The sequence below is a fragment of the Amia ocellicauda genome, chromosome 2, assembly GCF_036373705.1.
Source record: "Amia ocellicauda isolate fAmiCal2 chromosome 2, fAmiCal2.hap1, whole genome shotgun sequence".
In the NCBI taxonomy this organism is placed as follows: domain Eukaryota; kingdom Metazoa; phylum Chordata; class Actinopteri; order Amiiformes; family Amiidae; genus Amia; species Amia ocellicauda.
The window spans coordinates 9,248,420-9,275,812 of record NC_089851.1 but is presented as its reverse complement, the minus strand read 5'-3'; the positions used below and the strand labels follow the sequence as shown (position 1 = coordinate 9,275,812).

Below are 27,393 nucleotides of genomic sequence, written 5' to 3'. Positions count from 1 at the left end.
AAAAATATAAACAGATTGTGGATAGGAACATATCCATTAAATGGTGGCTCCCAAAAATGTGCAGTGGGCCACAGATTTGGGATAATGCTGGTTCTAGTTGATCTAAAACAATTTTCCAATCTTGAATGGGACACCCCGGTGTACAGAACAGTTTTACACAGAATACCCATTATGCATCATTCAGCTAACCTCAGCCTAGAGGCACTGAGGATCCAACCAGATCGGCAGAACCTTTGGTGGTTGACAACAAGCCACGCACATGCACACACACCGCTCAAAGGGCTCTGCTTGAGGACGGAGGCTGTCGTTCTTTACCTCTGGCTCTCCCGAGCCGTGAGCCTCCCCTCGACTGCTGCTGCTGCTGCTGGTGTCCCGGGCGCGGGGCGGCTTCCAGGTGCGCTCCTGTGTGGCTCTGTTGTAGTAGAAGTGCCGGCCGCTGGCGTCCTTGTGCGTCTCCCAGTCGCCCAGCGTGTGCAGCGGGGAGCAGGAGGGCAGGGGCGGCTGGCTGGACTGGGAGATCTTCAGCTCCTGTAGGTTGGTGTAGACCGGAGACTCCGGGCGGCCCTGGCCCGTCGGGGAAGCCGTCTGCGGGGGAGAAACAGAAGGAGGCACATCAGACACACACTGTGATCAGTGCTCCCATTGCTAGTGCATCATTTCTCTCAACTCAAGAATACACTCACCTAAAGGATTATTAGGAACACCATACTAATACTGTGTTTGACCCCCTTTCGCCTTCAGAACTGCCTTAATTCTATGTGGCATTGATTCAACAAGGTGCTGAAAGCATTCTTTAGAAATGTTGGCCAATATTGATAGGATAGCATCTTGCAGTTGATGGAGATTTGTGGGATGCACATCCAGGGCACGAAGCTCCCGTTCCACCACATCCCAAAGATGCTCTATTGGGTTGAGATCTGGTGACTGTGGGGGCCAGTTTAGTACAGTGAACTCATTGTCATGTTCAAGAAACCAATTTGAAATGATTCGACCTTTGTGACATGGTGCATTATCCTGCTGGAAGTAGCCATCAGAGGATGGGTACATGGTGGTCATAAAGGGATGGACATGGTCAGAAACAATGCTCAGGTAGGCCGTGGCATTTAAACGATGCCCAATTGGCACTAAGGGGCCTAAAGTGTGCCAAGAAAACATCCCCCACACCATTACACCACCACCACCAGCCTGCACAGTGGTAACAAGGCATGATGGATCCATGTTCTCATTCTGTTTACGCCAAATTCTGACTCTACCATCTGAATGTCTCAACACAAATCGAGACTCATCAGACCAGGCAACATTTTTCCAGTCTTCAACTGTCCAATTTTGGTGAGCTTGTGCAAATTGTAGCCTCTTTTTCCTATTTGTAGTGGAGATGAGTGGTACCCGGTGGGGTCTTCTGCTGTTGTAGCCCATCCGCCTCAAGGTTGTACGTGTTGTGGCTTCACAAATGCTTTGCTGCATACCTCGGTTGTAACGAGTGGTTATTTCAGTCAAAGTTGCTCTTCTATCAGCTTGAATCAGTCGGCCCATTCTCCTCTGACCTCTAGCATCAACAAGGCATTTTCGCCCACAGGACTGCCGCATACTGGATGTTTTTCCCTTTTGACACCATTCTTTGTAAACCCTAGAAATGGTTGTGCGTGAAAATCCCAGTAACTGAGCAGATTGTGAAATACTCAGACCGGCCCGTCTGGCACCAACAACCATGCCACGCTCAAAATTGCTTAAATCACCTTTCTTTCCCATTCAGACATTCAGTTTGGAGTTCAGGAGATTGTCTTGACCAGGACCACACCCCTAAATGCATTGAAGCAACTGCCATGTGATTGGTTGGTTAGATAATTGCATTAATGAGAAATTGAACAGGTGTTCCTAATAATCCTTTAGGTGAGTGTAATTCACCAAACAAACTTCAAACCTGCCATGAGACGACCCCCTTTCCCAGCATGGACACCATTTTGAAATGTCTCCTTCATTGCATAATAATTCTAGTCGAGTCTTGAAAAAGTTTAATAAAACCCAACCTGATAGACACTGATTTGTACAGGCAATGCTGGATGATATTTTTCAGGAAAAGCTGGATAATATTCTGCTATGGCTTCTTATCTGAAATCCTCTAATATGCTTATTTACAGTGAAGGCCATTTATAAAAGCAATTTTAGATACTACAGTTCTTAGCACCACCAGTTCTATGTTGTAAATCAGACTTTCAATGAAAAAGCAAAAAAAAAAAAAAAAAAAACACAACAACATACTGCGCATACTGCTAAGGCTCCTGATAATTGTGCTACTAAATTATGAAATCTGTCCTCAAAAGATTAAGGAAATCAACATGAATCAATGAACAGAATTTGACTGAGCTCACTTTAACTAATGCTCTATACTAATGCATAGTGACAGGAAGGTTTAAAACACTCAATGATTTAATGCAGCCGGAAATGGGACTGGGAATGAATAAATGGAATTAAAACAAATCTACAAGGGCCCAACTGCAAGATGTAAACGCACCCCCCTGGGACAATATTGTGGGCATCTCTCTTGAGGGACTTTGTGGTGAGTTCTGCCACCACAAAACAACAACTTGATTTTCCTGAGAGTTGCTATGAGGTTGCTGTGCTAATTAATAACACAAATGTGCAGTTAACGGTAAGTTCTCTATTTCATGGAGTTCAGTGGCAACATCAGTGTAAGATGGCGCTCTTTATTAAGACGTATGATACAAAGTATTCAAAATGCAATCAGTGCAGAGTAGTAGTTTAAAGGAACTACAATAGTAGCTGTATTTGTTATAGTATAGTTACTAAGCATATTCAAATAACTAAAGATTAAATTCCTGTGCTGTAATGCTCACCAAGTTAAAGATGAGATGCAAAAAAAAAAAACACATAGGTTTCCTCTTTTTTAGATTTACCCTCTGATATTTGTGAAGCATTTACAACACAGGAAATTGCATGAAAATGAGCCTCTGTTGAAATAAGCTTTAAGAAACCAAACATCAGGTCAAATGTGCATTTATGTTTAAAAACACAACCTTTAAATAGAAAGTATATTGCTGCTATCATGTTGAAAAGGTGGAGTCGGGTCACACGGCTTCTTTGAGCAGAACGTGTGTTGAGCTGACGTTCTTTAGTTGAATCACAACATCCTCTGTGGGCACAAGTTCTGCCACCCTGTGAATGTCCGTAAAGCCTGGTCTGTGCATTTCACTTCTTACAATTTCCACTTCTCTACAGGATTGCATCCTTTATCCGTCTCAAAGATCAGGGACAGTTTTCAATAGTCTCGTTTCAGCTGGGAGATCAAAAACCTGGATTCAGACCAGCTTCTGAGCTAGAAGCTTATTCCTGAAAGTATTGTCCGTCTTTAAACACAAACAGTGTAACTGTAATAACAGACAACATACAGACGAGAAGACTGGTCTACTGCAGAAGTCGAGTTCTATGACAAATTTTGAATTTTGTACAGTCAAGTGTACAAAACTCAATGCGGGGAATGTCCACAACTTTCAGATACTTTTGCAGAGTCAGTTAGTAAACAGTTCAAAACAAAAATAATGCTAATTATGTCATTTCTTCATGGCAGGAAAAATTTCAACATAGCACGCACACTTACACTTGTGCTATTGATAGCTCTCAGAGCACGCCTGCAGACGGTGAAAGATAGTACAGGCCATCACTCAAGCACATCAATCAACATACCAGTCAGATCCTATATAAAAGGAACACAGGAACCTTTTTGAAAGGTGTTTCTCATCTGTTATTTAAGTTGTTTCACTTGAGCCAAACTTTCAGATCAGATCCCTCTCCCCCCGACCCACAATGCACCATTCCCTTCAATCGAAAATAATAAAACAGTGCGGACAGGATCCTGAAGAACAGTGCAAGAGGAAACGCTGTGGGACTGTTGTACATGTACCACACCGCACAGCTGCTCTTCCAAACAGATTTCCAACAGAGACGGTTATAGAAATATACACAGTTTTAAATAACAAATAGTCTGCAGGTGTTATAAAGTACAGAAATGGCTATAATTATTTCCATTAAAGGCTGAACAGGCACTTCTTAAATGGTGATACTAAGTACTAGCGTTTTGGATACATTTATTCTTCTATTCTAAAGAATGCAAAAATAAAATTGTAATAATTGCTTTGATTTCAGGGTATTAAAAAAAAAAATGTGTTGATTTTGAATTGTATTCCATGCAAAATACAATCTTTAGGCAATTTCTCTCTCGCTTAGCCACTTTTACAAAACGGCACTGTATGTGTAAAATAAATCCAATTGCTAAGCTTTGCAGTCACCTGCATTTCTTAAGTAGAGAAATGTGGTGAACCCTCGCCTTGTCCACTTCTTGTTATTCACATTCTATTTATGCCGAGTCCACAGGGAGGTGAAGCGAGATATTTCGACTACAGCAGGAGTGGAAGTTAGAAATATTTTTCTGTACAGTACACACTACGGGGGCCCTGGAGACCTCATTTGCATTCTAATTAAGCCATGCTGCCCAAACACTGTACAGTAGTGGTGCAAATATTCTCTCCTCTCTTCCACAGTGCATTTCAATTCCAAATTCAAGCTGGCACAAAAACTGACTTCTGGATAAAGTTAAGGGAAGTGCTGCATTTAAGCACTAGGCTGCACACCAAACTACCAGAATCATCATAATAAAGATAACATTAAGGTCCTCTCATCTGATGATACTCTAAAATAAAAATTATACATAACCAAACAGTGCCTGTATTTAAATACCAGCTGACTGTCCTACTGCATCCCATTCACATAAAAAGGCTTATTTAGACATGTGATTTGTCACATCTAAGTTAATTTACAACAAAAAGGGCTTTTTCAGTATGAAAAATAAGACCATTCAATTCTAAAACAAACAACTTTCCTACATCCACCTATAACAGTAAAACTGAAGAATTGCCCAAGAACCTGTATAAAAACAATCCAGAAACTTATACGAGAATACAAGATGCACGATCTGATCTCAGTTTACAGATGCGTCAAAACATGTCTAAGACCCAGACTGTCACAGAAAAGTCACAGAAGATTATACACTTAAGACAAATACACAGAAGTGTAGCTTTGATCAATTAAGAATTAGATGTCTAAACTAGCACTGAATACATTTGCATTGTTAGATTGGGAGTGAACTGGTGGTTTCTTAATGCAGACGAAAGGAAAGGGAACATTACACTATAACGGACATTGGCAGGCAGTTTGTTATTGTACAATCACTGTTGTGTTGCAATGATCTAAATACATGCGCTTTGGAAAGTATCTATCCACATTGCCACTGACAACCGGAGAGCTGGCTGAGCACATTGTGTTCAATGATTAAAAACACAACCAAGCAACTCCCTTTATCCTGCACAAGCACCAAAAAACACCATCACGCAACATGACCAGTTCATAGCACTCATTTCACTAGCCTTGGGCTTGTGGTCTGTGTGTTAAGAGAAGTCTTTTCTTTCTTTGATTGAGCACAAAACTAAATAGAAATCTGAAACTGGCTAAGTATGGAAAATTATGCCACTTCAGAAATGTGAATGAAATTATGCAAGATTTTATCATTTTCTGTGACTAAAAGAGCAAGAACCTGTGCTATTTTATAGAAATAGGCCTGATATGGTGATTTGCATAATTTGAACATTGACCCAAATTTAAGCCTTTGAAGGCCTTAAGCTGGTTTATTTTTGCAGAGGCAGGTTATTTGTTTTTACCACTCCTTTGGAATAAAGTAAAAAACAAAAAACATTGATTCTGACTCCTTTCCCCACTTCCAGCCCTCCCTATCAGAGTATATTCAATAAGGTCAGCTGGGATTATAGTCTGTATAATATGCAGTGCTTTTCATCTGACAGGAGCCATTAACAGCTTCAACAACACTTTTTGCACGTCTTTCTTTTTCTTTAAGTTTTATAACTCTACATGAAAGTGAAATCCACTCTTTGATAAACAGTGCAATACTACACACAATGCAGTAAAGGTCAACAGTTTACATGTCACTGTTTTAGCAACAGGTGTCAACATTTCTCTGTATAACTCACTCCATTGACAATCTAGCAGTTCATATATAAACTAATACATCGCCACAAGAAAGGAAGAGTTCATGTGTCACCTTTGGTCCAGGGCTGCTGACAAAGACATCATCGTCATCCTCCTCAGATTTGCGGTACCCTTTGAAGCTACTCAAGCGGAACATACCGACACCGCGGTCTCAATGTTTCCCCCCCGCTGGCGGCGGTAGAATCACCAACAATAGGAGGTGCAGAGACGAAAACGCTCACTTCTCAATAAGCGCTGGGTCTGGACTGCGACAACAAACGGAGTGTGTCCTTGTCAGATCAGGAAGTGGTTTTCTGAAGGAACCCCACTCCACCCCCACCCCCCCGCAGCCACAATGAATATTCAAAGCTTTCTTCCACACGGAAACGGTGTTGGCTGTAGTGAACCTGGGCCTGCGTGTGATTGAATGGTTGCACTGTGACGGCTGAATAACGGGCTCAGAGAGTGCAAAACTATGCGAAGCCCCTGGAGTGAACTTAGTGAGGAATGTGTGGGCTTTCACCAGCGTCCAGAGACGGCTCTGCTGGGTGTCTTGCTCAGGTGGTAGCAAAGGCAATCTGCATCTCTTTCACGTGGGAGATTTGGGGATTTATTTGGGGATTTATTCCAGTTCAAGTTCAAGTTTAAAAGTGCAGAAAAGAACACACTCACTGGGATAACCTTTGACTTGTTCTGTGTAAATTGTACGTTGCAATTTAAAGTCATGTTGAGTTACTGTGCAGCAAAGGCATGTGATGGGGGTGTTTCTAATTCAAAATTATTGTATTTGTACCGAGGATATCACCATAAAAATCCTGTTATAAAAGTGCAGACTCGCCTCCTCATACCCCACAAAGCTAAATCTGCATCTTTTCAAACTACTGCTGTTAATTCAAGCAGACACAGAAACAACTAAAAACAATTCCTGCATCGAGTGCTCAGAACAGTCCACTGTAAAAAGGTGGGGGCTACATAGGTTAGCATACATTTTCAGTTGCACTGTATCATGACGCCCTCTTGTGACAACAAACAAATACACTAAGACAAATTTAACAAATGCGGGAGAGTTGTATGGCAACCACAGAAGTCAAAACCCATGTCAACATTTTCTGCATGGTAATCACGGTTTACATTTCCTAGTATGAATATTTTCCTAAATCTATATTCTAGCATTGTGTGGTTTGACCAGAGCAAGGGGAAAGTTTCAGAAACAAGCAAAAGAGCCACTGGCAATATTCCCTTCAACTGTCAGCACTGTGTGGACAATTACTGACACAAAAATAAGCATAGACTTCATAGTATATACTCTAATGAACCTGCTAAAACTTGTGATTAGGTAAGTATTTAAATTCTAAAAACTCATCTCTAATACATATCTGTCATGAACTGTTCACACTTAGCTCAACACATCACAGCGCGAAGACTTTCACATCGGTCTTTGGCAAGAGCAGACGGACAGACCTCGTTTCCCCAGGACAAGATTACCTTCACAATATTACCAGGAAACTAAATTCATGGCAGATTATGAAGCGCTGTCCTTTAACTTAAATTGAGTCTTAATAAACGCAATCTTGAAATTGCAGCTAACTCCACAGTTGTGTCTGATGCAGGCAATTATTGCCTGGAGACCTGCAGGGCTTTTTCCTATTAAAACTGCCTGCTAGTCAAATAGTCAAGAGCTGGACTGTGAGATAGAGAGTGGTCCATTTCTGCAGAAATACTCGGTTCTTCATGTCCTATAAATTGCCCATTAGCTTTAGCAATATAGAGAATTTCACACCCACTGCCTTGAGTGGAGGCTGAAATATATTCAGCAGCAGAAGTTGTTTCACCTAGGCAGATTTATTTAGACTAATGTTTTATTCATTTCATGCTATTAATTGTAGATCGGAATTGTATTGCAGCTTCAAAAAGCTGTATCTTGCTTTTCTGTGCAGTCCTCAGAGACGCTCTTGTTAACAAGATGTTAATGAGTACCTCTGTGGGTTTTTTGACCTCTTAAAATAAACAGCATGTGCTGTGCACAAGTCTTGTAAAGCCTAGAAACTGAAAACTGCAACCGCAATGTAACTCACTCATAGCTTGCTTTATGAATGCATTATTAATGTGATTATACTACTGTGAAATAGTTTGACTGTGTATAGTGTATAAACAGATTCAGATCTTGTACTTTGCTTGTCACTATAGGAAATCAAGATTTTTAACTTGATAGACAATTGATTATTTCATATTATATATAACTATAAACACAAAAGTAAATAAATGCAGGTATGTCAACTACCACGTCTCATCTTTCAGTGAATTGTCCTGCAGCTAGACAATTTGACCACTAGGTGTCTCCCTCGGGCTACAGCTGATGGACAGTTGTAGAAGCATAAAAAAAGTGGATTCTTCTGCCAGGTAGGAGAAGGGTGTGTTCGAGAGTTTCACCCCTGCAGCTGCAGTTCTCTCACACATACCTGCTCATCTGCATTCCTCTCACCAGGTTACTCTGAATGGTGCCATACACACATGGACAATCATCTCTTCCTCATACGTCATGTTACTAAAATCAAAACAAACCTATAAAGCCTCTATTTATTGATTGATTGATTGGTTGGTTTGTTTGGAAACCTCAGTTCTTTGAAAGGGGTTTAGTCACTGAGTTTCTGTCTCAAATGTATCTCTGGAATCCGTTTGCAGATCTCAATTCTTCAATGAAATAACATTTTCACACATGTACACATTTTCTTGGCTGGAGATGTTTTGTGGAAACCACCAACTGTACTCCCCCTGAAACCTGTCAGGACACAGATGCTGCCCTACGTTCATGGCCTACGATGCAGTTTCTCATAACCCTGTCCAGTACCCACTGTCACAGTGTGGGGCGCAGGCCTGTGTGGCCACTCACTGACCAGGAGATGAGGAAACAGCAGGTGCCCCTTGACATGCAGGAAGTCTGACACACCAGAGGTCTCAGGGCGCTGATCAGAGCTTCCCCTAATCTCTTGCCTGAGTAAAGCCTGTATAAAACAACCGAACAGGCATCATCACCCAGACTTGTGCCTGACAGCCAAAAACACGAAAGAAAGCAACCCTTCTCAGCACAGTATGTTTCACTCCACCACTGTAAACAACAGGGCTAGAACATGTGGAAAGCAAATAGGCAATGAGCAGATGTACAGTGAGGGAAAAAAGTATTTGATCCCCTGCTGATTTTGTACGTTTGCCCACTGACAAAGAAATGATCAGTCTATAATTTTAATGGTAGGTGTATTTTAACAGTGAGAGACAGAATAACAACAAAAATCCAGAAAAACGCATTTCAAAAAAGTTATAAATTGATTTGCATGTTAATGAGGGAAATAAGTATTTGACCCCTTCGACTTAGTACTTGGTGGCAAAACCCTTGTTGGCAATCACAGAGGTCAGACGTTTCTTGTAGTTGGCCACCAGGTTTGCACATCTCAGGAGGGATTTTGTCCCACTCCTCTTTGCAGATCCTCTCCAAGTCATTCAGGTTTCGAGGCTGACGTTTGGCAACTCGAACCTTCAGCTCCCTCCACAGATTTTCTATGGGATTAAGGTCTGGAGACTGGCTAGGCCACTCCAGGACCTTAATGTGCTTCTTCTTGAGCCACTCCTTTGTTGCCTTGGCTGTGTGTTTTGGGTCATTGTCATGCTGGAATACCCATCCACGACCCATTTTCAATGACTTGGCTGAGGGAAGGAGGTTCTCACCCAAGATTTGACGGTACATGGCCCCGTCCATCGTCCCTTTGATGCGGTGCAGTTGTCCTGTCCCCTTAGCAGAAAAACACCCCCAAAGCATAATGTTTCCACCTCCATGTTTGACGGTGGGGATGGTGTTCTTGGGGTCATTCCTCCTCCTCCAAACACGGCGAGTTGAGTTGATGCCAAAGAGCTTGATTTTGGTCTCATCTGACCACAACACTTTCACCCAGTTCTTCTCTGAATCATTCAGATGTTCATTGGCAAACTTCAGACGGGCCTGTACATGTGCTTTCTTGAGCAGGGGGACCTTGCGGGCGCTGCAGGATTTTAGTCCTTCACGGCGTAGTGTGTTACCAATTGTTTTCTTGGTGACTATGGTCCCAGCTGCCTTGAGATCATTAACAAGATCCTCCCGTGTAGTTCTGGGCTGATTCCTCACCGTTCTCATGATCATTGAAACTCCATGAGGTGAGATCTTGCATGGAGCCCCAGACCGAGGGAGACTGACAGTTATTTTGTGTTTCTTCCATTTGCGAATAATCGCACCAACTGTTGTCACCTTCTCACCAAGCTGCTTGGCGATGGTCTTGTAGCCCATTCCAGCCTTGTGTAGGTCTACAATCTTGTCCCTGACATCCTTGGACAGCTCTTTGGTCTTGGCCATGGTGGAGCATTTGAAATCTGATTGATTGATTGCTTCTGTGGACAGGTGTCTTTTATACAGGTAACGAGCTGAGATTAGGGGCACTCCCTTTAAGAGAGTGCTCCTAATCTCAACTCGTTACCTGTATAAAAGACACCTGGGAGCCAGAAATCTTGCTGATTGATAGGGGATCAAATACTTATTTCCCTCATTAACATGCAAATCAATTTATAACTTTTTTGAAATGCGTTTTTCTGGATTTTTGTTGTTGTTATTCTGTCTCTCACTGTTAAAATACACCTACCATTACAATTAAAGACTTATCATTTCTTTGTCAGTGGGCAAACGTACAAAATCAGCAGGGGATCAAATACTTTTTTCCCCCACTGTATGGCAGACAAATACAAATACTGGTATCTAGTGGGAGCTTAGAAAGATGCTACCGAGGGGTGGCGGGACCCCATTTTGCCATCTCTGAAACAACACAATGAAAACAAATTTCCCTATCATTTTTCTAGTACCATGGGTCTTTAAAGTTAAAATACCCAAAACAAAGGCAGCTAGTCACAATTAGGGAAGTATAGTTAAGGCAGCCATCTGATCAAAGTAAGTGTAACACATGCTGCCTGGGGAGTGCCTCAGGGCTGTTTCCTTGCAAAAGCAAACATCCTTCTGCGAAGCTGCAGCCGGGTGAGTCTCGGGCAAGCGTCACACAGCTCTCCTTTAGAAAATGGGAATGTCAATATCTCCAAAAAGTTTCCAAAATATTTCGTAAGGTTGAAATTGAGAAAGCTGAAAGTAGACCGGTGATTGATCATGTAGGCTACCCTATATTTCTGGGAGGTCACCAATTTAAATCTTAAAAGCACCTAAAATCAAAAGGATAGTCAGCAGGCCTTATGCAGGCTGGTAGACACTTGAAACTAATTCAGCACACAGATGTGCAACTTCGAGTGGCTGTGTGCACATTCTGTTATCACACAGATGCAACTGTTCAAAACTACTCTACATGAAGTAATTTCATGCTCTACTACTTGATACTTCAGTGAGCTAATAAAACTAATATGCCGTTTCCAAGGTCAGACAAGGTATCCATGCAAATGGTCTTTTCTAAACTTAAAAAGTGCATCAGAAGTCTCTACTTTCACCAGATACATGGCCTGCATTAGGGGCTGTTGTCTTATAATCTGTAATTGATGTGCATCTCGTGTATGTATTTTGTTAATGGACTTCTTTTTAGGGGAGAAAAAACATGTACTGCGGTCATATAATTACACAAAATGGACACAAATATACATGTTAAAACTGGACCAAGGGTGGCCGCAATTATGTGATTTATTATTATATTTAGTTGGCCTTGTGTAAATTAGCTACATTGTAAATACATTCTAAGAAAAATGTCCATTTACCTCGGTTATTCTTTGTGAAACAGGGTGAACTGTGCAATTTCTGAGGCCTAAATGAAGCTTAATTAACAATCCAAAAACAAGATAAAGGCTCACTACGATGGAAATTCCTGTTTGAACCCTTTATCAAGGGCTCTGGGACATAGGTGGGGGAAATGTACACATAGAAGAATCCATTGGCACACCAACTATAGATCTCAAAAGCCTGCCTGTGTTTTAATCGTAGTATGTTCATTTCAAAATTAAAAATTAAATTTCATATTTCATCACAATTTAGAATTAAGTCCGTTTTGAACCCCCAACAGAAAAGCTAGTAAATTATCATTGCAGTCAGTATTCCAAAAGGTGTAGATGTTGCAGATATTTACAAGTGAAAGATTTTAGTGAAAGATGTCAAAAAAGGGAATAAGATTGATCGTTAAAGGCATAATTCAGGCATCTTCTAAACATGCAGATGTGTGGACTTTGAAATGTCAAATTCTACTGAGTCACCATTGGTGTGGCAGGGAATTATGGAGATGTGACCACACACCATAAATAGAGCAACACCAAACTGCATAACTGGGTCATTTCTCTGCTTAAACTTGCTTTTCTCAAAGTCAGTCTACCATTCCTCACACAACACGTTTTTCATTTCAAAAAGCCTTTGCTAAAGAATGGCATGAATAAGTTCTACTTTTCATTTCTACACACATTTAAAACTATCCTACTCAACTGTGAGCACCTCTCTTAGCTCACATGACTAGCCATTGAACCTCTCAACCTCTCCTTGCACTGGCTGTAATGAGAGACTGACAGTGGGACCGGGTATGCCCTGACAGTGTGGTTCAACTCGTTTTTCCACTTTGCTGAAACTCACAGACAAGTTAATTTTAGGAAGGAGATTCAGATTTAGTTGCATTGCCCAGTTTTCCATTTCCCCAAAACACAGTTAAAAAAGAGAAGCCCTTTTGTTCTGTGAGACGTACCGTACTGAGCAAAGCTTTGCTAGAGATACGAGTTTCTCCGATACTCGGCTCATTTGCATAGGTACTGTTCTTTCCTTCAGAAATCAACCATCTATAGCTTTACTTTTAGGTTCATATAAACTATGTGCTTATCTTAACCAACTTGGTCTGCCTTTTGGAACCCACACTGCAAACAAAATGCATATTAAGGTGCAAAAAAACCTGTTGCAGAGAATTCTGTGTGGATCTTTTAATGCTGCTGACAAAAAGTCCTTGGATGGGTTTCAAACTGCAAGCCCAAGCCTCTGCTAGAGTTAACCCTCTTCTTCTGCTGGCAGAGAACCGATTTAGCCCTGCACAAAAGAAACCTGGTATATGCGCAGCTGCTATATTGGTCTACTACCCTGCATGCACTCTCGGTTGCATGTCACACACTCCAACAAATCCTTGACCTGAGCCATATTCACTTCCTCTGCCTGGTCACTGAACCAATGTCAGCATTGCTATCCTAGGCTGTGTAAAACTGTAACTTCATCTCTCCAGGAAACCTCTGACTTGTAAGATAAAGTGTGAGATCAGGAGAGTGCTAAATCAACCCCGGTGAAACCAGCTTCAACTTTATTGAATCACTGCCACATGCAGGTAGACTACAAGACAGTTGCTACTGTTGTTAACACCAACAAACCACACACTCCAGTTTCTAAACATGTGATTAAACTCCTTTCGGAAGGAAAACATCCTCAAAACAAATAAACGAGATCCGAGTTGTTTATTGAAATGGCAGCACAAATGTATGATTGTACACTAATGAAAAACACACAAAATCCAATTTAGGGGAAGCTACACTTTGTACTAAATGAAAAGCAGGCATTTCTAATATGAAAACATCTACAATTGTGATGCCTTATTTTCAGGGGGAAAGCAGTTTCGACTCCTAATTTGGCTTTGACTAATGCTTTGTGTACAGGGTTTATCTGAATGGCCAAGTTCGAAGTGTTAATCCCAATCACAGAGGCTAGTTGCCGAGTTCCAGTGACACAAGTAGGCTGAAGTAGGCTTCCAATTTTACAGGTGACGACGGGGATAATTAGGAGAAAGGGAACGCATGTGATTCGATGCTAATCTGAAATCTTACTGCACACATTTTTATAATTCTATATTTAATGCCATAGTAGCAACAACACTACTCTGTCTACTAACATATCTCTCACTTAACATGTTTAGACAGCACTAATTACCTTTGTACCAGCAGGACATAAATTGAAGGCATGCCAAAAAATTACCCCGTCGTCTTTTGCTGTCCGGCACACCCATGTACAGCAGCAGATTAATAAGGCTTAGCCTATAGAAAGCTTCACACTTATCGAGACGGAGACCAATTCCTGCCCTAAATCTGTCCATGCATAGTTAATAGTCCATTAGGCTACTGCATGATGCCATGTGAAGATATCTAGGAGATGGCCTGACTTGGTCGTGCAGTATTTAAAGTCATTGAATTGTATAGAAACGCTTCAACTGGAATTACAAGAATTCTTCGCCTGCAGACAGCTGACAGATAACCCCCCATTAGTAATCCAGTTTTAATACCTAATACATGATTGGTTCCAGCTAATTAAACTAATTCTTGAGCGCTTTATTTGGCTATTTGTCATAAGCACAGGAATGGCTTTACATTACGGAAAGTCCTCACTAGAATTAATGCTACTGAGCCACCTGGGACAACATGCATCGTTGCATAATGGGTCAGAGCCTCATTAGGCAGCGAGAAGTGAAGTTGCACTGCTGTCAAAATTAAGGTACAACAATCACAGACGGGTGGCAACGAAACAGCCTAATGGGCATGTATCCGTGCTATATCCATGATAACTACACAGAGAAGATGAATACTCCTCACAAATAAGATGTACATGGCTATAGAATATATTCTGTAGCAAGATATATATAAAGTAAAAATGTATCTGCAAGCACACCAAAATCTTTAAGCTGCAACTATAATGACCCTACATTCCTACTGGAAAAAGATGGGCTGTCCCATTCCCAAACACGGGGGTGTTTCTGACCCACGCATCAGTAGCATAGCTGAACTGATATTTTTAACCACCTAAACCCAAAATAATGTTATTGGTCTATATATACACAATCTCTATTGGGTCAGTTTAATTCGAGTTGCACAGAAAGAAAAAACAATCCTACAAAATAGAACAATCAAACAGTACATCAGTAATTGAATCAATCGTATGTCAAAAAGTTAAATTGATAACATTCGTTTCAAATGTGCACAGAACAATACTTATAGCCCCTGTAAAGTTGAAACCAAGTAACTCCTCAACATAAAAAGTCAAAATCAACTGAAAATGAATGACATGATTCACATGATCTGGATTGTGCTCCTAATGTATAAAGACTTACTACAACATTATTTATACAGACATTGCAGAGCAGTATGTTAAATCTATAATACAGCTTTTTCCTCATCCTTCAGCAGACACCTGAACCAGGCACTGAAATAGCATATTTTTTGTTCCTCACATGAATTTGAAACACTATAAAAGAACAAGCTCACACATGCACACATATTTCTCTCCAAAACTGCTTTTAAAGAGCCCTGTAGAATTAAGTGAGTGTGAAACTGTGGTAATGCAAGAGACATATTGCACGGGTGAGGAAGGATCCCATAAAGACCCTAGTAAAACAGAATAGTGGCATCTCAGCCTATTTTAAATAAGCTCTGTCATTTGAGCCTCACTTCATGGTTTTAAATTCAGAATATATACTGTGGGTTATTTGAATTCTGTCATGAAGCTACATTTCCCAGCATGTTATTAATATACACTCTAAAATAAATTTTATTTTAAGTACTATATCAGTCATGTTTTTTTCTTGCACAGTAGTGTAATAGTGCTTTAGCCTCTAAGACACAATTACCCCATCAAAAAAAAAGTTGAAAAGAAAAGCATGAATGAACAGCATTATCTTTAATCAGTGACTGTCCAACTAAGCAGCTCAGTTTCCAATCCTATATGAATAAAGCAGCTATAACACACTAGCCATAACAGTTTCCTTATGTCTTTGCAAAAGTATGCTGGGATGACTGTCAAAAACTTATAAGAAGGGCTAGGGAATTAACAGAACAAACAAAGTAAAGGAATAGTCAGGTAGTGAATTTAATCTTGAGTCACCTAAACACTTCAGCAGATATCAACCAACGCCTGCAGGAGTCTCAATTTAATATTTATACACACATTTATATACATACATATATATGTATATTATATATACACATATAAACATATATAAATACATTGATTGATTAAGAGTACAGCTTTAAAAAAATCTGTTTGATTTATCTGATGAAGGGGCTGTTTGGAGTCCAGGATATTTTTGTGTGACCTATATAGAACACGCCATTGTAGCTCAACTAGCCTATATATAACTTCATGCATTCAGAGCATGGAGAATAGGAGATCACAGGTAAATTGGGAGTAGCCTATATGGAAAGCTGGTTGCACTTTAAGCTTTTTTTTAAATCTAGATTCTTCAGAACCATTCAGTTTCCTTTGGGATTTTTTATGGCTGGTTACAGTTTTATGGGGATCACTGGATTAGAACTGAGTTTTGGAAAACTGAAGGATCCCTTGTTCACCTCAGAGGAGAAAGGGGAAACAATCTTGCCAAATTAAAATTCATATAACTATGATCATAAGAACATATTCCACAATAGTAAAAGTACCATCAGCTGAGATCTCCACCAAAAAACAGATCTGACTGCCAATGTGCTTTTCTGCCAACCTGGATGGGTCCATGTTCACATGTAGCCCAGGACCTGCTAATTGGAGAGCCCGGTTCTCCAGGGCTACATTACATCTAGGGGGTGTCACTATCACTCTCCAACTTTTGTAGGCCTGAAGAAAAATCTGAAGAGAATTATCTGCGCCAACTATGCATGCACACACAGATATTTCACAAATTCATCCACATGCACAGCTAAAATTTCAAAGCACTCCAAAATATTTAAGCTGTACAAACTAACAAAAACACTGCATGCTATCAAAGCAGTATAAAATCTAATTTAAAAAAACAAAGAAAGAAACCGTATGTTTTCTATTTTATACATATAGTATAGGCAAAGTCCTAATGTTTTCTAAAATGTACTACTTCCTCCTTCGGTTGTGAAAAGATTAGGCCGCGGCGGCTGCTTCTGCTGTCCCTTATCCAGAATACTGGGTTAATCCCCTGAAGGCCACAATCTCCCTTAAACCCCACGGTCCAGAGCACAGGGGAACAGTGGGCAGTTGTTCACTTCGCTGCAGCGTTTCTTAATTACTCTTGAAGGGGAGAAAGGAAGAAACAACACCACAGCCAGGGCACAGAGCAAACTTATTCAGCCCCTGACAATCATGCATTATTCCCTTCTAAATGTTTGTTTGGTAACAAATGATGCCAAACAAAACAGTAATTACTCTAAAATGCTAATTGCAAGTTATGTAAACGGTGCATGCACACTGTTCTCCTGTATTGATCTTAATTACTAATGATGTGTCCATAATTGTCCAGGTATAAGCAGCCAACAGAGACCGCTGGAAACATGGTTGCAAACAGTCAACAACTTGAATGCCTGGCCACAATCTGTCAGGAAATAAAAGTTTATTTTTATTTTTAAGGAAATACAGCCTAAAGGTTTGTAATGGGTGCCGATATCTTTGCAATTTGCATCTCCAAACATGAAATCTACAGTCAACTAAACTGCTGTTTTACATGAAGTATAAGGGGGGGAGTGAAGAGTGAATCAGTGACTAAGAATCAGGCTGTAATGACTATACTACACAACATATTGTAGCTATTGCCACAGTACAGGGATCAGTTGCTCACCAGATCAGTTTCAGACAAAACATTAGCTAAACCAAGCCCTCTCAGATCCAGTTACCAAAGAACAAAACTGCCAGAAAAAGATCTAATGTAAGACAAGAATTGTGGGTTGACTAGTTTACGACAGATATTGATCTAATTGCATAATTGGAAAGAAATACTTTCGACAGATTTTATTTGATTTGCACCCCCCAATGGCAAATGTATCAATGTTCCAATATAACTAAGGAGCTGAACCTGAAGTTTTCAATACCAGCTAATTCAGAAGAAAAACATGGGGGCTGACTGCTCTCTCAGTAAATAACTGTGAAGATGACAAAACAATACACACAGATCACAATAGTGTTCCCAGTGGTGTGTAACCCGATCTGGACAGGGAGACTGGGAGTGCTGTAATAGATAGCGAGCAGACACACACTCAGGGCATGGCGGCAATAGGACAGGGGCTACGGATGGCCTTATAGATCATCTGAGAGAAGAGGGCTCTAGGTACAGAGGAAACAAAAGCCATTCAGAGGCCCACAAGTGGAGAAACAGAGCAGATGGAGTTATAAGAACAACGTAGACAACATTTGTAAGTGCAGTAGGGACAGCTACAGTTTGGAGTACGGTACCAGTCACCGTTCGGAAAACTGCAAAGAGGTTATTTTAGAAGTAAGAAAAGTTAAATTAATCTTCCATATCTTTAGAAGAACTAACAATTCTGAGGGTCCCTCCCATCTACAGTGTATAGGGTCCTTAATTCATTGAAGACTATGTCAGTGTGTTTACAGCGATCATATGCTAAATAACTCCAGCAAGGTCATGCTTTCAAATTGCAATACACAGCACACTGAAGTGCACCTCTGCTGAGGATTTTCTGAGCCTGACCTTTAACATTGAAATTAGTCAGATCTAAGGTCTCATCTGTTCTGCAGATCATTGTCATCCATGTGCAATAGGGAAACAGCTTCTGTTGTTTTGCAAAGTAACACTCTGCAAAACAAAGACATTTTTGTGCAGTTTGTTTGATGCCTTGGTTACTCTTGACACATCTGTCACCTGATCACCATGTTCACAACTAGGCTGCACTCCATCCAGACCATTTTAAAACAATCGTAACCGGTCAAGGCTGACGGCTGGTTGCTACTGCGCATGCACATGGCGGGTTGAGGTGCTCGCCCTTCTGAGCACACACAACCTGTATTGAACTGAGAAGATGAATGGAGTTCTACGGGAGGAGCGGCACTGTTGAAGTGCCAGTGTCACATGAGAAAACATACGCCACCCAGAAGACGGCAAGTGCAATTAGGTTCAGCGAACACTGGTAACCAGTCGCCCCTGCATTCAAACTAAAATCAAGCAAAATGGTCAAACATAAAATAAAGTAATGATTTTTATTTTTTTGTTGGAGTAAAAAGCAGGCAAAATTTTCAGGGAACAGCAAAAACCTGCTGCCCCCCATGCTCCAAAGCCCTGGTGACATCTCACCAAGCTTTTATTTTGAATGCACAAAGGCAGTTTTCAATTTACAAAAAAGTTTTGTGACCAGGATGCCAGGTGTTCTGCAGGGGAGCACCCTCAGTGCCATTAGAAGGAGTGATGTACAAAAGCTCCCCTATCCCAACATGCCCCCTTTCAATTCGGCAAACAGAAGCAGAAAATAATAGGATTTGATTGAAAGCAACAGAGAACAAAGCGCCTCAGTGCCTTTGTCATTTAAACACAAAGACAACTGAGTCGAGAAGTTACATCCATTCTCCACTGTAGCTAATAAGCCATGGAACAACGTCCCTCAGGTGGATTTCCAAAACTCTTCACAAAAAGCACAGCTATAAAAGAAACCAAGTTTAGAGCTTGCTCACAAAAGCATGATATAAAAATAGCCTCAGTCGTTACAAAAAATGCAAACCCATCAGGTTAAAAGACACAATGTAACCAATGTAAAAAGCTTCTGTTTCACAAAAATGAAATCAATAACGGCAATTAAACTATTTTCAATACAAGCCTAACAGTTAAAAATGAGTATGAGATACAAACTTCAAGCATGTTTTTCCAGGTACCCTTTACAATAAAAATGCCCAGGTTTTTACAAGATGACAACAAAATGATACACTTAAATGATAAAAAAGAGCTGCCTCTCAGCACAGCATCGTATGTAACCAAGAAAATTAAGAGGAGAACTCACAAACAGAGAGAATCGCCGGTACGGGTGCATGATTCCCGAGGAGTGGCTGAGCGGAGAGATTTCCTTCACTGCCACCTTTCCACATTCACAGCGCTGTGTGCTTGGACCTCAGACGATTAGAGGATCTTAGATTATATTTAGATCTGCAGTATTCTCTTTAAATAGTGATGCTTATTAGCCGGAGTACCTAACACACTGCCTCGGGTTATACAAGATCACTCAATGTGTTACCTGGTTAGAGGCCTGAGTGCGGACTGGACACAGGAGAGGAATCACCCCCCTCACAGTAGTAAGATTCATACATTTAACTTTCAAAATCATTTAAATACCATAATCTGCAAATCAAAATAGGCAGAATCATAGGCAGTAACAACCGCGGCTGCTAATAAAAATTCCAAGTGTTTAGCTTTTTATTGTTTATCCATCCATTCTTAATGTGACTGAGTGCTTGTAAAACTTTCACTCATTTGACAAACTCTGCCGACTACAGTGTTTCTGAAGCCTGGGAATGACTTTGCTTTCTGTGTAAACAAGATGAGGCAGCTGCTTACAATCTCAGCCATCCTGTAATACTGTTTAGTCTTCATCAAGGGCCATTATAGATTTAAGGAGTGAAGGTGGTGACATTTGGATCAGTCTCCCTTCAAACCCATTCGCATTAGTTCCAGTTCCTCTGCCTCTCTTGACTTGACTGCAGTTTTTCATTATGGGCCAGGCCCGGCACAGAACAGAGCTCATATCATTGACAATATTATGGTATACAATATTGTATGATATAGAAAAATATATAGAGATATAGCATTCTCTGTTAATTCTGTATCCCAAATGGGTTTCAATATTATTTATTTTAAGAACAGAGAGCAACATGTACATAAACTCAACCCTCTGGGGATATTTAATACACTGCCATATCACACCCTCTGTTGCTTTTTTTTTTTTTAATGAACATGACAGACTCCTGATCTGTTAAACAAACAGCTGCCCAGGCAGATCAATGTGGTTTGAACCCATAGTCAAGAAATAAACCTGAAAATGAAAAATGTTGATCTATAATTAACGAAGTTACATTTGATCACAGCCTCACACGAATATAAACTAATGCACTTCAACTCTGTTGTAGTCCTTAAAGTCTACATTAAATGCACAGAAACACATAAAATACCAAATAATTACTAAGCCAATTGCTTCACAAGAGCATGTAGGGACAGCAACTCAAGACATGCCAATATTGCACAAATACATTGGAAGTGGAAAGAATGTCAACAATTAAAACTTCATTAGCCAAACTGATCATAATTTGGTTTGCACTGCAGCAGGAGGAAAACTGTCTCTTAATCTACATTTAGTATTGCTACCTCCTTGGCTAGGTCTCTCTTGAAAAGGAGACTTATAATCTCAAGTAACTTCCTGGTTAAATAAAGGATAAACAGAAATGATAAAAAATTAAATGTATACAAACATGAGTTTCTTTAAAAACAATTAAGGGCTGAATTTGAAGGCAATAGCTCATATGTAAGTGGCAGACAGGAAGTGTGAAGGAAGTGTCTAGTTCAGTGTCTGGGTTAAAGGCAGGGAGATGTGTGGGTCAGAGTTAAATTGTCACATTTCAATTAGTTTCATTTCATACAGACTGGAAGAGACTTTATGGGGTGGTTATAACAAGACCACACAGAGCTAAATACTGATATCTACCTCACCTGTACATTAGTAGCATGTCAGAAAAGCACATACTGAATTGCTTGTAAAGGTCACAGGAATGTCGACTTTAGCTACAGCAGGTTTAAAAAAAGTGCCAATCTTATTTTCATAGATTGCCATGTATCACTCATTCCCTTCATTGAGTGCATTTTAAAGTACTATATTCATATTGTTCTTCTGGAGCCATGAAATCTGCAAAGGAAGCAGGTCTATTCTGGACACAGTGCCCCAGGGAGCTAGTTAAATTGGGCTAGCTGTGACCTAAAAATGGCTTCTGTACTGTACCACCGACTCAATATATGAAAGCAAAGTTAAACTGAACTTCCATGCATTAAAAAATAAAACAAATGCTTGCTTATCTGTGAACACGCTGTAGTTCGTTTACCTTTGTTTCTTTCCCTTTTAAATGTGCTGGGCTATGATTAGCCATGAGCGCAAGGGCAGGGCAAAGACAAACTTTCAGGACAATAAAGCAACTGTGTGCAAACAAAGAATATTTTAAGCCTCTCTTAGCTTTAGCATGTCCTGTTTTACAGCTTTATAACTTAACCTGGGTTTCTGGCCTTTGTACTTGAATGGTTTAATCAACAGAATATGGAGCAGAAGCAAATCTGGTAAAGATAATACGCTAATGTATTAATGTAACGAAGTCAAACCCTGAACAGGATTAATATAGATTAAGTCATTAGATTTTAATTTTTTTTCCAAAAAATGAAAGTGAAGGCAATGCTCACTTTAAGCTTTGGGTTCTATTAACAGTTGAAACAACCGTGTTTAGAACAGATTATAACAGGAAACAAAGCAGACCACCTGTGAAAACTCAATTACGAAAACACAGCTCCAGTGCGCAGTACGAAAATTAAAAAGCTACATCTGAAATGTGATCTTTTTATTGCATGTTTTGTTTTTTATTATATATTCATATATTATACCATTTGAATATCCAAAAGGACAACAAATGTGTTCTTATTCAATTTCACTACATGTACACAGCAATAATTAAGCACAAAGAGGTTATAGATATCAATCCTCATGGGAAAGAAGCCTGTGCCTTAATGAAGGTTGGGGCAGAGATGCTTGCTGAAATGAATAACTAAACATCTTTGTGAAAAAATGTTGTCCTGTATTGTAGAGTTGAGCATTTTATAAAGTGTGTCCATCTTTCTGTCAGGTAGCAGGAATCCTCAAAGGACAAAACCTTCTGGTTTGGATCTGGATTTTATACATAAAGAAATATTACCAGAAACAAAAATAGCCCAGTGTGAAAGCAGGGCACTGTTTGCTTTTCCCAGGGTGCACCGCCTTGATGCAGCCAAGACACCAATTGTCTTGCTCTGATAATGCTGTGGTTCTGAAGACACAAGGGCTGAGAATTGACCCAAGAAGCAAGTGAATTATATCCATAGTCTGGACAGAATATTGAACATTAGGGAGAGCAATCTGCCACCCTACCTCATAGGAATGCTGAGAGGTAAACAAATACATAAATACAATCATAACATAGCACAATGTCACATATAAATTTAACCAAACAGAGGACACCTGCTTTAGAAAAAACAATGCAAGAGAAACGAAACCTGTTAGCTGTATATTAGTAGCTGATATGCCAAGAATGAGAGGGGAGCTTTGTGCTGATGAGGCAATGACCAATAATCTGGTACAAGGCCATTCATTTCACAGAGAACACAACCCCCTCCAGCCAACAACACTGAATTATAATACCCTGATCAGCATTCAGGGGATCAGCTGAACTATAGCTCTCTGCTCAACAGTCTTCTTGCTGCAAAGTTCTAGTACAAATACAATCGCAGGTTCATTGGGAGCATAGATGTGATTCAGGCCAACCAGGGGCTGAAATTGCATGCATTCCCATCTGTATATAGACAGTGGAGAAAGAAAAATAAAAAATAAAATAAACTCTGAAACACACCATTGACTCTTGAGATAGAATTCTAAGTTCTGTGCTTTATACTGAGAACGGCAACATGACAAAGGTACTACAAAAATGATTTCCAATCTGCCCCTGCACCATCTCCTGCCAACAAAGCAAACACGCATACAAATATTTTCTATTCCAGCACAGCTCCTTAAGACAAAAGAGTCTCTGTTCCACTGAGGTTCAAAACAGCCAAAGCCCAGTATTTTTGATCAGGCCAAGGGCTACATCAACTTGTCTAAAATAAAGTATTTTTTACCAAACCAAACCAAAAATAAAAATCATCCAGATCAGATTTTTAATATTCAGTGATAAAAAAAAAAATGATCACAGGAAGAAAAAAAAAAAGAAATTAGCTGGGAAACTAAAACAAACAGAACAGATGAGATGTGATGTGATAAGAACAGTCTTGATGCCGATACTGCATCTTGAAACTAGTACATTTACACAGCTCAGATTGGCAAGGTGGGGCCATTGTTTTTCCTCTGCTCTAGAATCTCTTGTATTCTGAAAAACTAAATTACCCATAAAGAGAATGTTTTGGCATTTGAAATTAAAGTAGGCTATATTATAAAACTCACATCGCCACGTTACACTGCTATGCTTCTGAACATGATACAGATATGCAATCTTTTAGCTAGAGCTTTAACTGTCACCAGCCAAGGCCTTCTCTTGACGGTCAGCGGCAGCATTAAAAGCAATCTGCAGATGGACAGGACTGATGCATTCAGTAAAGTCATGACCCCTGAGTATTGAGCATGCCTGAAAATCAAATAGGCATTCTAGTATATCTGACTAATCAAGTTTATTTACCTTATTCGAGGGTGTGCAAGACTGAGTCGTCTCTTCAGTTCGATCCAGTGCACACACCATGCAATCTTAGATTATCAATTTGCCCTGTGGCGTTGTTCACACGTAACTCATGCAAACAACAGCACCTTAATGGGAAGGAATGAAAAAGACAGGGGATAGAAAGTAAAGCTAAGTGTGCACCCCCTCTTAGAACAGCAGCCTTGAGACTTTCATGCCAACCTCGATTATGTCCTCCAAGTGACCTGTAAACAGGCCCAGATAATTGATCCATACAGAGCTGCTTCTGTAGCAGCAATTGGATTTTCATCCGGCACATCCTGCCACACAGACACAATGATGCTTTTGTTGGAGAGCATGGCACGTAATCGTCCGGCAACAAAACTCAGGAGAATCAATACCCACGGTCTACAATGCCTACTGCATAGGGACTTAAGGAGATTTCCTCCGTGTAACCTTGGAGAGAGTGTGAAGGCACATTTGCAGCACAGTGCAGGGCCAGGAGAGAACTGCAGTACTCTCTCTTTCTCCTGTGCGGGAACTCAATTAAAAAAAAAGTATTTAAATTACTGCGGAGGAGTTAAGTTCAGGCACCTTCTTAAATAGACATTACAGGACTGGATAAGAGCACTGAAGCTTGCCAGAGTGTTATCTAATTGATGCTGGCTGTGAGGCTTAAACACACACACATACCTGTAATTAAGAGTAAACAAATCCAACTTCTTGGCAGTTCTAGTTTATTTTATTTATTTATTTGGTCCTTTTCTATTAACACTGATACAGGGTAATGGCTGAGCAACAGCTAACTGCATAAATTTGGATGAGGCAATGCAAATTAAAAAAATATATAGGCTATTTCAAAATACTTACATATATAATGAAAATAAGAGGAATGCAGTCAACACACAAAACTTATTTACAGTATTTTCTATTCCTTTAATCTGCGTCCTTCTGCTACAGCTCTGCAGAAGGCCAGTTTGGATTTCTAATTAGTACCTGGCAAACACAATTATCTCCTCTGGCTATTCGTCACCAAAACACAGATAAAAGTGCCAAGCAGCCACAACACATCTTAATCCTTGGTCCAAGAAAAGAGACATTTTCTCAACAACATTCAATGCAAAGGTGGTTTGGAAAATTATAAACTCCAGCAGACATTTTTAAAAGTTTAAAGTCAGTACTTTAGAAAAACCTGCAAAAGCCATTTACTGTCTTTCATAGAACTGACATACACTTTCCAAAAAGGGAAAATATATTGATGGCATATTATACTAACCACTGGACAGACATTTTAAAATAGCATGCTTTTTTTCCAGTGAAGAGAAAATGTGTTTTAGAAAATTGCTTGGTACACAGTAGTAGATATTACAATGACATGCAAAATCTTAAAACCACGTGTGACTGTTACACCTGTATTTTATCACTTAAAAATGTAATAAACATACATGAAAATGTGCTGATGAACCTGCTATTCCTGCTATACTTGCCCATCGTTGTAGAACAGTCATTAACACTGTGTCCAGACTTACATACGATGGACTAAAATAACTGCGAATGTCTGATTTAGGAATACCGCATAAAAAGGCTACTAATGGCCTTGATGTTCAATTATGTTCACATCCAACAATGTTCAGTTTTCAACAAGCCATTGCCAAATCTGTAGCAAGAGCAAAATATTAAATAATTGCTGGATCAGGACACTACCTAGTGTCACTAGACAGTGATGTTTATTCATTTGTATTTTTCCATCAGCTTGTGTGAACGGACAACAAGGTTTTGGTTGGCCTGGCTATAATCTAATTATCTAAGAGCTATTCATCCTCACATCCCTGCCTTTCTTCTACCACAGAGGTAAGAAGATTTGAGGCTGGGATGTCTGGACTTAAGCCAGTGTGTTCAGACGTGGACTTCCAGACCTGGGTTGACCGGTATATCTACACCTTTAATCTTTATAATGAACTCGTACGATTCAGTTTTAACTCAAATAATCCCCAGCCTCTAATGTACATGTCCCAGGACACATGGAAGATTCTAGCACTTATAACCCAGCATATGAAGTAATGGCTACATGTGATTATGGTGTTACTCAGGTATATACTTTTTGCATTAGAGGTACTTGTGGGTAAGCTGTAAGTGTAAATAAAATGCTAAACATTAAGAAAACTTTGTTTCTTCTGTTCTTGGAGCAGTTATCTCTTTATTCTTAACATCAGTTCAGTTTGCAAATGCATAGGGGGTTTTCGGCATATAATGTCCCCATAAACAATGTTTTTATTCTTAATCAAAGAAAGGAAATCTGCACTGCATAAAACTCAGTTAAGTCCATATTTCCTGTGAGGATATTCATTTTACCAACAACAGAAAACCTTGGTATTTCATGAAGTCTGCAGATGTTTTGGTAAAGATTAACCTTACGCCCTTTCGCTCTGAGGTCAGCGAGGCCAGGTCTGTGGATTTTCCAAAGGGGTGACACTAAGACATGCAGGAGGACTGCTGCAGACCACAGGCCATGCCTCTCCCCAGTTTGTTCTTAACAAGGCGTGAGCTGAAGAATGATCCAGATTAGACATTACGTGGAGGTCTGGAGCCATTATCACGACACAAACCAGCAGGGGCGGTCACGCCTGACAGCCCATCCGATTCTCAGTATTAGTCAGAAAACTCTGCTTAGGCACACATGCACACGGCAGCTAATTGTGGACAACGTCCCCAGCATCCAACAAGAAAACTTCAACTATTGAATCATAAAACGCAAGAGCTGTCCAAACTGCATCTTACAGTATTGATTCTCTAAATGCAACTATTAGATACGTACTACATAAGCTGGATATACACAAGCACAAACTGAATAAACACACCAAAAAAACATCTTAGCAAATCAGATTAATGATGTAAGTGGACCATGCGTCATTCATTCACAACAGTAGTAGTCAACAAACACGTGTTGCTAGAATAGACCACTGCTCTATATTTAGTTAAGAATAAGAATTTAGTTGATGTTCTTCAGCCTGTGTGTTCAGTCAATGACTGCACTTTTTTGTGAAGAACTACCATAGATAGGAGGTTTTATAGAATCTGCAATCGACCAATTTAAGCTTTTCTATTCTTATAGCTAAACAAATGTTGTGTACTGTTAAGAGTGTAGAACATAG

The 27,393-nt window shown here is 40.0% G+C and overlaps 1 protein-coding gene across 12 annotated transcripts in view; it reads right to left on the bottom strand.

Annotated features, from left to right (window-relative positions):
- arhgap12b (Rho GTPase activating protein 12b) overlaps positions 1–27,393 on the bottom strand; it is a 73,905-nt gene that overhangs the window by 22,675 nt on the left and 23,837 nt on the right. For all 12 annotated transcript variants that reach the window (XM_066717773.1, XM_066717775.1, XM_066717780.1 and 9 more), the window contains exon 3: positions 316–585. In XM_066717773.1, coding sequence (XP_066573870.1) covers positions 316–585 — 270 coding nt within the window. The remainder of the gene's footprint in view (positions 1–315; positions 586–27,393) is intronic.